Source organism: Acanthaster planci, linkage group LG13, assembly GCF_054643075.1.
Source record: "Acanthaster planci isolate LZ-2023a linkage group LG13, COTS_SCS, whole genome shotgun sequence".
Taxonomy (NCBI): Eukaryota; Metazoa; Echinodermata; class Asteroidea; order Valvatida; family Acanthasteridae; genus Acanthaster; species Acanthaster planci.
Window position 1 is genome coordinate 2,040,707 of NC_141789.1, and position 12,399 is coordinate 2,053,105.

Sequence of the window (12,399 nt, forward strand, 5' to 3'; positions counted from 1 at the left end):
ACGAGATAAGCAGCTCATAACTCTGACACATTAAGGCGCCCGAGGGGTGCTCTATGTACACATAATCTTCCAGCGTTGATTGGGATCATTTGTATTTTTCGCTGCCTTCATGTGCAATTCGGTTATTCATTAACTAATCAGATACCGACCCACTGTGCTAATATCAACGCGTGAAAGTATGCGACAGTTGTCTTCCAAAAAGAAATTGAACTTCTGTAAACGACTATTGTTCAGTAATTTCTTTTATATTATCGCCATAAATATTCTGCATAATGTATTTACAATATGGTAGTTTATGAACAAATAGATCGATATAACGATAGTCAATGGATCTGTATTGATTTTTAATAGAACCGACAAAACTAAACTCTCGAATCCTGCACCGATTCCTGAACAAGTGCATGAATTTACCTCAAAATGCACATTGTCATAGCCGTGGTCCATTCTGCAAACAGATATACTTGGGACCTAACTCTCCAGAGTGGGAATCCTCAATAGGTTAAGTCATGCTAAGCAAAGAGCAAGTTCCGCATTGGTCTAGGTATCAACTCTTCCAGCTTCTGCTCAAAAAGCATCTGTTGGATAAACTGTAAGGAAGGTATAACCATACAATTAACTTCAACACATAATGGCCAAACTTCCTAATTGTCCAAGATGTTTACGGCCCTAGCTTAGTTTTTGTAAACATCTGCGGATGTTATTCGATTATCTCAAAGCTGTCCTGCAAGTTTACTTCCCTCAGCCATTGGACGACTTGCTGGGTCTTTCTTGAGCTGCAGTAATTCAGATGTTTGATGACAAACTCCTGTTTCCAGTTCCTCCGCCTCTCCTCCTTAGTTTCCGCCTTGACAGTGCCCTTGTCTCCCGCCGGAGTCTCTGTGTCTGTCTTTCCGGATGACGTCTCACTGGCTCGTCTTAAACTCCGGGTCTTCTCTTTCCAGACGCAGAACGAGCCGTTCTCCAATTCCTTACGTGAGTCTCGCAGCTCCGGGTCTTTGCGGGCATTACCGGCTTTCGATGTGGCCTTTTGATTCTTCGTTCTATTGGCAAGTTTCTTCGGGGGTTCCGACCGTCCTGTCGCGACCCCATTCCTCGTCTCCTGTAGGGTTCTTGCCGAATCGGTCGAGCTGAAGAACCTCTGCCTCTTGATATTTACGCTTGCTTTCGTGGCGCTGTCCACAATCGGCGTGGAGGGACGCCTTTGGTCTTGGGATGCCGGCACCAGACCCTTGAAGGGTCTAGCCGCCATATTCAGGCCATCATCCAGCGGTTCCACCCTCGTGTGGAGAAAGCTGTCGGAGAAGCAACTCCTGATTCCGTTGTTTCTCTTCGCTCCGGTCTTCGGGGGTTGCACCACGGTGATATACCGTTGCTTTTGGCGGTGATCCCCGGCCCGGATCGGCCCGCGCGGACCCTCGATCACTGGCAGAGCCGTGTCTCTCTGATAGCGGGCGTCCGTGGGCGGCAGCCAGACGCTGCTCATCGCCTCCAGGGCTACCGGCAGGTTGGTTTTGGGCGTCATGAGGTCCTGGGGCGCAGGGCTAAGTTGATAGATGGCGGTGCGTTGGATGGGCGGGGAGGTTGGCGAGGTCGGTTTGGGTGTCAGCACCGCCTGTCGCTGGCTGGTCTCCGATGGCTGGGTGTGTTTCATGGGGTCTGTGACAGGGCTAAACGATATCTCATGACAGCACACATCGCGGTCAGCTATCTGTAGGAAAATAAAGGAAAGTTTAATGTTAAATTGCTGATTACTTCATTTTGTTTTATCTCGACGTTTGTCACATCAACGTGTTCAACCCATGCTGACCAAATTTTTTTCATGTAATAAATCTCTGAGCTCTTGGAAGATGTAATGTACTGACTTCTCAACGTATTTCAGCTGCATTTTGTGTAATAGGAAACTAAGGCTCTCCATAAAAACAAGCAAAGGAAAATGGACCGAAACAGATCACAAAGTCACAAACCATTTTTTTAATCCAGCCAATAGCGAAACCCCTGAGGACCATGGTTTACTCATTAAGTCTACAGACAAATACTTTTCAACCTCGTCTCCAGTCAAACGGTTTCGGGAAAAGTTTGGAAGAGCAAATCCCTTAATTTATCAAGTCTCCAATCTCTTAATTTTTCTTATTCAGGAAATAGACCATTCGGTTTTTAACGACAAAATGCTGGTTTTAGCCTCAGTTAGCAAGTACCAACATTGACCCAATCGCAGGGCAAGGAAGTAACGAGGAAATTTTTTTAACCCTCAGACAGCCGGGCTTTTTTGGCCTTGTCACAGTTAGATCTCAGCCATATGATAATGTACTTCAATGAAATTTGGCACTGCCATAGAGGCATCCATACTTATCATCTGTGTGAAATTTCATGTAAAGTAATTAAGTATTTGCTAATTATGAATAATTAATTATTCATGGTAGGATACCACTCTGTCCTGTGTACGGTTTACTGCTGTATACAAAGTCATGGTAAATTTCACATCACGCTTCACCCTGCCTTCTAAAATTCTTCGCTGAGAGAGAACGCCACGTCCGATTTTCATAACTTTGGGGTCAAAATGAAGCTAAAACATTGGAAAAAATTGTCATAAAGTATTAGCACGCAGAAAATAATCTTAGAGATGCTTTAAGAAAAAATCAACGGGGGGCGGAATCCGCCCTCCCCCCGGCTCTTTGAGGGTTAATTCAATCTACGGAGGGACTTGGCATGGATCGATGAGATATAAGGACGCTAGTGTAAGTGTGTGTGTATTACAACCACAAAGCAAAGATAATCGCTGCCTCACCTCGGTTCCTGCTAATACCATGTCCGAATGAACACTGTCATTTTACAGCGATGGGCTTACGCCACCACTCCGTTAAGTCACAAACTCGGACGACGCTTGACAATCTCAGTTCTGTGATAAACGGCTTTGGGGGTGACCTTCTCTTCGCTAAAATCGCACCGATGGTCTGAAATAGTGCGTTAGACATTACCGGAAGGAGCGACTGGCCGACTGGGTAGAGAAACGTATCCCGGATAGAAAGAATGGAGCCCGACGAGGCCCCCGACGGAATATCGAACTCTGCTCGGCTTCGGTCCATTGTTTTTTTCCTCGTTTCTTTTGGGGACGGTGAAGGGCCCATCGATTGTCCCCTAGCGACGGCCCGATCTGATCAATAGGTTACCCCTCTTCTTATCACATTGACTTTACAATGTGCCTGTGTACAGTATATGCACCACTGGCTGAGCCGAGGTGATTCGCGTGAAAATATCACAGAACGGTAATTATTTAAAATCCACTTGACAGAAGTGCCCTTTGATGCGCAGGCCTGAGTTTGTTCTGTCTATCGGCGTCTGTCTGAAGGGTGGGATATGCTTTTCCAGCGGCATGATTAATGTCTGGGATGGTAACAAATTTCAAGTTTTCAAGTTTCAGAGAAGCCAAGTGTTAAAGCGACTATTCTTGTCTCTGCAACACCGGTCATAACTTGGCAAACATTCTGTGTAGAATTATGCAGAAGTCTAAGGGTGAAAGATCATCTCCCTGATGACGGTTGAAAGCAGCATAGGGGAAAAAATACATATATAAGATCAGGACCCAACGAATGCGGAAGTAGTAATATATAGTGTGATTATGTTCCCTGTAAAATTGCTTGGGAGAGGGACTCTCTTAATTCTCTAGAATGAAATCACTGCACGGATTCGGCGATTTGGAGTAAAACCTTTGCCAAATTTACATTGAAATCGGAGTCACTTCTATTAAGAGCTTGAATGAAAACTCAACTTGTTCGAGTTTTCACTCAAATGCATCTTGTAGCTGGTTTTAGTAGGAGCGAGTAAACGTTCCCTCGTAAACTTTCACACTTTGGAATTGAATTTTTCCAAGAATATGTCCTTTCTTTATTCGAATTTCGACTCAACATGTACAATCCAACAGCGACCACTTTTCTCTTGTTCTAAAGTCAATCTGCTATCGTCAAATTATAACCTGATTCCTTGATATAATTTTTTCGGCCGGTCAATGAAAGTGTCTATGGCTTCACTTTTAGTTAACTATTGATCTTATCTCAAAACATTGAAAAACATGTGTCCACACAACAAACACTCATACGGCTGTCCTCTACTGAGATCTGATCTGGTCTGCTTTACTTCCACTCAACGGAAACCTCCACACATCATATCACACATTTTTCCTTCCAGTTGGCAAAAGCAAATCCTTAGTAACTTTTGCCCAACACCTGGATTTCGAATTTTCACTAAATTTCGCCAACATCTAATTCACACACGACCATGGCTTTTGTAAATGCTGCTATAATAGAAAAACCACGGCTGCCTAAGAAAGCTACTGATTACCGAAATAGCTGCTGGCTGACAGGACCGTGTATGTGGCCGTGGAGCGACAGAAAATCAGTTCTGGGATGATGCAAGTAATGCTTGTGGCAGAAACCTTTTGGATCTTCCTGTTTCCAAAAAAAGGGACTGCACGAAGACTTCTGACAGACTTCAAACAACGAACAAGCCACCCTGTCGCTTTGGCGAATTTTCTACGGTTCGCAGCTTTCGAAAGATTAAAAAAAAAAGGATTTCATTATCGTTCCTTCGACTTGTTGAGTCGACTCGAGGAATGTACAATCTCTGTCATTGCAGCTTTGCTTAGTTTATTCTTTGCGTTTAATGTTCCTGCTAATACTGATCTGATTAAGATCGATAAAAGGTTTTTAATGGGGGGGGGGGTCCCGTTGCCCTAACTTGTATCTCTTCTTAGAATGTGGGTACGGGAAGGTCGTGGTGTGTGTGAGTTTGTTTCTGCATGCAATTGGGGACCCTGAACAATAGAGGACAGTAAGGTCCCCGATTGACAGAGGGTCCCCGATTGACAACTGTGTACAAAACATATGGGTGGTCTTCTAAAAAAGTTAAAGTACAAACAAAAGAGGAACAATAGGGGGTCCCCAGTTGCAGGCAAATACACACTTGTGTGGGGGGGGAGGGGTTGTCATTGTCACACGTATAAGTTGGCCATGGCTGGATATTGAGTGAGAAATCGTTGAAATGCAGTCAATCTGCGATCCAATACTTACTGAGTCTGTTTTCCAGTCGTTAATAACTAACTCAGTATTTTGTCATAATTTTGTACCCTAACGAATTTTCATTTACTTTGATAACCTTTGGACCAGGGGTTGTTCAAACCTGAACAGGCGCTATAACCCTGAAACAGAGGAAATACTTTAGAGCGAGGAGACGACAAAGTACTCGGAGAAAAAATCAGGGTCTGGAATCCAGTTCACGTCCATGGTTCGATTCGAACCCGGGTTCCAGAAGTGTAGGGCGAGGAAAACCCCCATCTTTACGCGTAAGATTAAAAAACAACTGTTATAATTTCAGCTTTTTGGCTGACCTTTTTCTCTTCATAACTTTTGGATATATATGTAATTGTTGCTGGAATGGATCATGACTTACTGGGCTCAGATTGTGGGCTTAAGTCACTGAGATATTGGTCTGTCATTTATCATTGACTGTATAGTGACCTAGCCCTCCCCCGTTACCAGCGAGCGATTCTCCATATTTAATGCCAAAAGATGCATTTCTCATGCGCCATGACATATAAACGTTTTGTCACAGAATGCGTCTTAATTAAGGGCTTGCAGTTACATGCAGTCGGAAATCAGGATAGTTGTGATAGTAAGCCGTTCCCCGATCCCCCAGCAGCGAAAGTAGGCCAGGTTAAAACACCGGCGATGAAGCTAGAACGCAAAGTTGCATGGTGCGACCACCTTGACATGTCCACCTTTTTCAGTTCAACTTCTCGCCCCGGTCGTGCCCGCCGGTTGAACCCGTCCCCCTGTTCACGCCGAACCCTCGTGCTCATCAACAACCAAGCAGATTCCTCACGTAGGCCCATGCGTCGATGAAAGCAAATGCGTAACTATTAAACTCAGCTGACTTGTGGGGAAAACTCGAACAAAGACCGAAGGGGTTTTTCAATGTGACTGTACAAAAAAAGACCCCGAGAGCGTACAACGTGTCCCCCCCGCAGCCCTCCCCGAGCGACCATCCTTGAATACGTGCCCTCACAGGGAATGCAACCGTCCACACCAGCGCCGTCACGGCTTTTTCTGAGATTAAAAAAAAATCTGATTGAGTGCCTATTGTGCGCGGAAATCTCAAGCGTGTACAAAAAGTGAACTTTCTTTCACTGTTGATTAACAATGCGGCCCCGACATTATGTCATCCCCGTGCACTTGTCAGTGTCAGGCCAACTTTACGACCCAATCTGGTGATTTCTGATTGGCCTGTTGCCATAGCACAGGCCAATCAGCAAGGACCGGGTGACCCTCGCATTCTTGGGAGAGATTAGCCAATACAAACTGATGACGGGAGAGTTCTGCGCCGTTAGCCGGGCCTCCAGCGTGTTTTCGACCCTCGTGCGCGCGGGGCAAGGTTGCGTGTCTTCAGGTTCAAGGAAACTGTATTTGTGCAGGGGCATGATTCAACATCAACAAGACTGTTATAGATGGAAATTTACTCACGAAGATGCCATAGCAGATGACTCCATTCTACGTAAAAGAGGATTTGAGGTGAGTCGAAAAACCTTCACGTTGTTGCTTTCAGTTTAATTGTTTTCATTAACGAACCGCATTAAATAAGGAAAACTCAATTTACTGATGCAGAGTGTGATTTAACATTGTGTATGTTTTCAGATTTTGTTTTATTTTTAAACCTGTCATTTTTAATTACCAAGAACCGATCAGACAGAACACACACAAATTGCTACACGTTGAAAAACCTTAGCAGATTATTGCTTAGTGAAATGAGTCGAGCCTCTGACGCATTGTGATTTTGGGGGGCCAGGACAAAGCTTCTCAAATAACGCCCTTCTGCCGGACATGGCACACGACCATTATTTTTATAACTTGTGTGTTTGGACGCATCACAGGTAATTTATCGCCACTCTATCAACAATCCTCGGCTGCGTCCCCGCGATTTAAAACTATAATTTTTACCTTTATTTTGAATTAATGGAGAACCGAACCCCCCCGTTTAATATTCAGTTTTAGAGGTGGGAGGAAAATTCCGGAGAAATGTCTTGGGGGAAACCCACGGATTCAATCCGTATGTGGACCGAGCCGGATTCGAACCCAGGTCCCCACCGGTAGAAGGTGAGGAAAGAAACACTACGCCAACCTGACTTACATGAGTTATCACTGACGTGAAGTTACTAACTGTATTTTTGCCGTCGGCTTTCTTTCTTAATCTTAATCAAATATTCATTATCTCCACCTCTGCACAAATATGTAGTCCCATTATAATATTTGCGGTGATCGCATTTCTGTGATACAATATTAATTTGAAATCCCGTAGAAGGCGATGAGGATTGTCTCATAGCTTGCACCAACTTTTGTTCCCCGCATTAGACCAGCTCTAACCCCCCATAGAGTCCCGTCCTCTCTTGAATCCAAAGGAAACCTGGCCTAGTTTGTCTTCACTTGGGAAACACCTGCCACCTCTCGGTTTTTTTTTTACGAAAATCGTCAAGAAAAAGAGGGTCGGCGCTCAGACATTAAAGAGAAAATTCGGCAGATAAAAATGAGGCATTTTAGGAGAAGGGCAGTCATTAAATATGTAAAATCTTAACAAAAACTGGGCACATAATTATTGGAAAATTGTTTTGGGGGTGGGGAGAAGAACGTATTGCAAGAAGTTGGCTAAGATTTCTTTCTTTTCTGGCAGCCTGTGATCGAATAAAAAAAGTTTGAATTCCAATTTGGTTTATGCAATAGGCCCAAGTCCTCTTGCTTAAACATTTGGCGTAGTTCCCAGTATTAGGGTTGAAGACCTCTCTTCAAGAGCGCCTTGCACTTGTCGCAGTGCCCCAGAATCCGGCAAAACTGAAGTGGTAACAAGAAAGGTCGAGGGGGGGGGACAATGTGAGGTAAAGTGCGAACGCGGGTCCCTGTCCGGCCGTTAATGTACCCGGAGCTGCTCAACGGCAGTGAAATACCGCCATCAGTCGCCCGGCTGACACGGAGGAACTTTCTAGGCTTGAAATACAGGCCACAGCGGTCCGTTACCACGGTGACATGTTCGCCCTTTTGACCTCATGCATGTTATCGTGATTTACCTCTCTTTATTTTTCGATAATTTGACGCAGGCTCTTACTTCCTGTCGTCTCGGAATGATTTCTGAAAATTCGAGCGGATTGTTTTATTCACCTACGCGTTTGAGTCGTTTGAGGGTTGTGCCTGCACATTTTCCACATTGTTGACGTGTGACAGATAGCTAATGTGCCATGAATCTTGGTGATTTCACTGGAAATATGACGAAATCCAGTTCACATTGCATCAAACTCAGCAAGGGAGAAACCACACATTTACGTAGTCTGACAGTCTGTCACATTAACTGCTCTCCGGAGGGAGGTATCGTTTGCAAGCATATTTACCGCAAAAAAACTTGATTACTCAAGTAATGACACCAGCAAGAAAACTCTACAATGGATAAAAGTCTTGGTGTTCCATCTTTCCGTGTATTTTATCTGTCAATTTTACCCAACCCAAGAAGTCACAAGGGGGGTCAACCCGTGAGTAAATTAATCCAGTTTATGATGTCCGCGATGAATGATTTTCATCAAGACATCGCAAGGTATATTTTCCTGGCCCTGCTTTGTTGAAGCGCAGAGTAAACAGGAAAAGAACGAGATCTTGTCTCATAGTGACGTCACTTCTGTTGGAAATCGCTGCTTGTGAATTGACTAATCAGACGGATTTATGCTTGCTTCATCACACCATTGGATTTTTATCGTCCTTCTTTTGGGGCTCGTTTAGAACTGTAAACTACCGATCCGGGTCACCGCCCTGGACTTCGACTAAATAAAGTCGAAGTCCGGGGCGGCAAATAAGCCCAGTAAAACCAAGCTACCTGTCTCATGCCGACGACTGTTTCACTGCTAACAGAACTCTCAAGGGGTTCTAAAAGTAGCTAGCAGCGAAGACATTTGTGTGCCTGTACTGGCGAGAGTATTCGACTGCAGGCACACCTCTCTTTTAACCCACCATACATTCCTCGAAAAACCAATGCAGTAATCGCTATGCGCTACGGTCAAGCCCACGAAATCTCCAGAGATCATATTAACTTTCAAGCACACCCATTCAAAGAACAGTCGTCGTCGTGCGTCACAGAACAAAACGTACGGGGTAAAGGTGTAACGTAAGTACATGTACATGGGGAGTGAACAGCGTATATCCTTGTCGTTACTTCTTTCGTAGTAATCACTTCGGTTATTCATACAGATGTTTCACAGATGCCTTGAAATCCGGACATCCACGTTGCTTGTTAAAGCTCACCAATTTATTGACAATTCCTTGTGTTTCTTATGCCATGGCTAGACATAAACCGGGTGGTCTTAGAAGCAAGATGTGCAGGGAAAGCCAGCAACACAGTACGACCAACTTTCCGCCAATAGCCGAGTACAGCCGGCTCACGTCGCCGCCGGCTCAGCGCCGGTCGCTCCACGACGGCAGGACGAGGCGCGAGCCTCACCGGCCGATCACCGGCGCACCGAGCTCCCGTCCCCGCAGCAACAGCGACCAGTCCCTGGGGGACATCTGGAGCAGCAGCCGGCGGTCCATCTGCAGCAGCAACGGCCGCTCCTCCCTGTCCCTGTCGTCCGGAGATGCCTCAACCGTCGCCTCCACGGAGAAGCTCTGTAGGAGGCGGAAGCTGTCTCCGCGGAGGGTCGTCAACAGACCGGTCACGCCGTTTCCGGCCGAGGAAATTCCGCACGCCCCAGTCGGGGAGGCCCAAGTCGAACGCCGGGTCCCAGCTCCCTCCCCACCCAGGACCAATCCAAGCAAACCGCACCCGTCATACCACGCTCCTGGGAGGACCAGATTCAGCCTGTCACAGAAACACCAGCCGATAGACGAGGACCCGTGCCCGGGGAAGATCGCCACAAGTCGGCCGGTCCGCAGAAATACCGGGGACAGCACGGAGCGTACACCTCACCCGCCCTCGCAACAGCACAAGGAGGTCGACGCGACCAAGGCGAGCGAGCGAAGACGGAGGAAGAGCATGCCGGAAATCTACCAGAGGCCGAAGGGCGAGGCACGCAAGACAGACGCCGGTAGCAAAAAGACGGAGGCACAAGTCCTCGGGGAAATAATGGACAGCGTGACGAGGGAGAGGATTGTCAGTTGGCTGAGCGAGATTGCGTACGCTAAGGAAGAGGATCAAGGCATCTTACAAGACGCACTCAGTTGCATCGATGAAGAGTGACAGTCTCCTCTTGCCCACCACGTAAAGTCTGCTATTTATGAACCCAATGACTGAGGTTGGACACACGTGATGATGTCCTTGTGTCATCTGTGCAGAAAAGCAAGTCGATTTTTCGTCCATTTAATTTAGAATTTTCTAGAGTGAAATGATCTAGTCTGTGGGCTTCTTTTGAAAAAAAAAAGCAAGAAATTACAATTCCCGCATATAATTCAAGATATGGGGCAGAGACCCCCCCCGCCGCCTTTGTGTTGGTCATTGTTTGATCGGAATCTCAATAGTCTAGAGTGTGTATAGGGACTGGACATGTGGGGGGGGGGTACCCATCGGCCCCATATCGTGCACGGTATCGATTCCCGTCGTGTAAAAGAGCTTTGACAAAAAGTCCAAAACCACAGTGCGCCTGTCCAGCTATGTCGTTTCATTTCCTTTGCACGTCACCGTCCATGACAAATGCTACTCTATAGTGTAATTCGACCACCAGAATTAGAAGCCATTACTGCTGTGGCACAACGCTCGTGGACAGGTGGTACGCGCGCGTTACATGCCTTTTCGACCAATAGGGTGTCGTGGGTGTCGTGACGCGCGCGTCAAGCTAAAGAATGTGCGTGTGAGTGCGGTGCCACCGCAGTTATGGCGTCTAATCGGATTAGTCTATATAGTGAAATCTATTCCTAACATGTCGAATATAAAGGCGTTTGTTATTTGGAGCAAAGAAGCTTCCTTTTAGAAATTTGTTCGCCATGGGCGATGCTTGTTTCAAGTTCAGAAATTCCCAACGAAAATATTGATTCTTGCGTGGTTGCATTCATTTTACTCGCTATGATTATGTGTAAGCTTCCAGATTGTGACCTTTTGGTATCCCTGTTCAGCTACGTGACCAGACAGGCACAATTTTCCAGTGTAAATATTTTCGCGTGTGAATTGCTCAACCCGGAGAATCCGCCAGCTGCGGAATTTGATGTTTGGACTAGCTTTCCGTTTAGTCTTGATACAAGGCTTGTGTTTGTCGTTATGTAACGGTACCTGACCTGGATTGTGTGAGACCTGCCAGAAGCTAGACTTGAATGAAGACTATGCTCATGAGACGTGTTAAGCAGTCGTTTCCATAATGCAGGGAGACTGAAACCTGTCTTAATCCTCCGTGACTATAACACATTCCAGTGTGATTTATTTATTTATTTGTGTGTGAATTATGTGACAAAACATCTTTCAACTTTTGCCCTCGCTGAAACTTTTGAATGTGGTCAATGGCCTGTGCGATTCGACGGCTGTTTCATTTGTGTCAGTGCAATCCACTCTTGTTAGTGTAAAAAGAGATTCTTCAAATGTACATGGTGGGTAAAATAAAAGGGTGTTTCAAAAATTTCGTTTGTCATTAATGGCATTCCAAGAAATTTACACAGGATAGCACTCTTGCTGTTTTTATTTGTAATTACCACAAAAAAATATGATTACATTTCCGTCCAACTAACCCTGTGATTACATATCAAAACCTCAAGCGAGACGAGTAAACGTCAAGAAAAATAAAAACAATAGGAAAAACGTTTCACTGGGGAATCATTATGGATGCACCAGTGGGCAATTTTCTTGTCTTTTTTCCGCGGCCTAAAGTTCATTGTTACCTTTCGTGCCAACTTTTAGTTTTTCTGTTCAACTGTTTGTATCAAACGTGTGGAAATATTGAAACTTTTATTCACAGATGTGAAATGGTGCCAAATTTTAATGTTATTGTTCGGTGAGCAAGTGTGCCTTTCTTAACCGCAATTGATCCAGGGCGCGGAAAAGCTTCCAAACAACAAGGGGGTCTGTTTGTTACTTGGATACCGCAAATCTTTCCTCGAATTCTTGTCAGTATTGTTCCATGAATAAAGAGTAAGATTTTTGAGTGTTTGTGTGTGTTTAAACTGTTTGATGAGAAAAAGAATGATCACAATTAAACGAGGTTACAAATGTGGCTTTTGAGGTCGATGTAATAATACAACCACCGACAATATGTGTCGGTAGAAATACACGCTGGTCCAGGCTTTCCTTTTTTCATTTGTTTATTAAAACCTTGCTGTTTGTTGTCTGAGATTGAGAATGAACTTCTGCCTTTATTGTATAGCGCCCACAAAACCCATTCTGAAATACTGTGGCCTTATTACT

General features: G+C 45.2%; 2 protein-coding genes across 5 annotated transcripts; one reads left to right on the top strand and one right to left on the bottom strand.

Annotated features, from left to right (window-relative positions):
- Nucleotides 1–226: 226 nt before the first annotated feature.
- Nucleotides 227–3,049, bottom strand: LOC110977110 (uncharacterized). The gene is made up of 2 exons (XM_022230939.2): nt 2,786–3,049; nt 227–1,708 (listed from the first exon to the last, which is right to left on the bottom strand). Exons 1-2 carry the CDS (start codon nt 2,804–2,806, stop codon nt 698–700), a joined length of 1,032 nt encoding a protein of 343 aa, XP_022086631.2. The 5' UTR covers nt 2,807–3,049; the 3' UTR covers nt 227–697.
- Nucleotides 3,050–6,135: 3,086 nt separating this feature from the next.
- Nucleotides 6,136–12,265, top strand: LOC110977145 (uncharacterized). Of its 4 annotated transcripts, none has more exons than XM_022231007.2 (2): nt 6,136–6,560; nt 9,366–12,265. In XM_022231007.2, exons 1-2 carry the CDS (start codon nt 6,529–6,531, stop codon nt 10,252–10,254), a joined length of 921 nt encoding a protein of 306 aa, XP_022086699.2. In that variant the 5' UTR covers nt 6,136–6,528; the 3' UTR covers nt 10,255–12,265. The 4 variants fall into 4 exon arrangements, with proteins under 4 accessions (XP_022086699.2, XP_087001115.1, XP_022086698.2 ...); XM_087144989.1 differs by lacking the exon at nt 6,136–6,560 and adding an exon at nt 8,160–8,399; XM_022231006.2 differs by lacking the exon at nt 6,136–6,560 and adding an exon at nt 8,451–8,560.
- The last annotated feature ends 134 nt before the right edge of the window (nt 12,266–12,399 follow it).

Excerpts from the sequence above, each read along its gene's own strand:
- LOC110977110 (XM_022230939.2), bottom strand. The coding sequence starts at position 2,806 with ATGGTATTAGCAGGAACCGAG. Across the intron at positions 1,709-2,785 it reads TGGTATTAGCAGGAACCGAG|ATAGCTGACCGCGATGTGTG; the intron begins GTGAGGCAGCGA and ends ATTTTCCTACAG.
- LOC110977145 (XM_022231005.2), top strand. The coding sequence starts at position 9,068 with ATGCGCTACGGTCAAGCCCACGAAATCTCCAGAGATCATATTAACTTT. Across the intron at positions 9,187-9,365 it reads GTACGGGGTAAAGGTGTAAC|ACATAAACCGGGTGGTCTTA; the intron begins GTAAGTACATGT and ends TGCCATGGCTAG.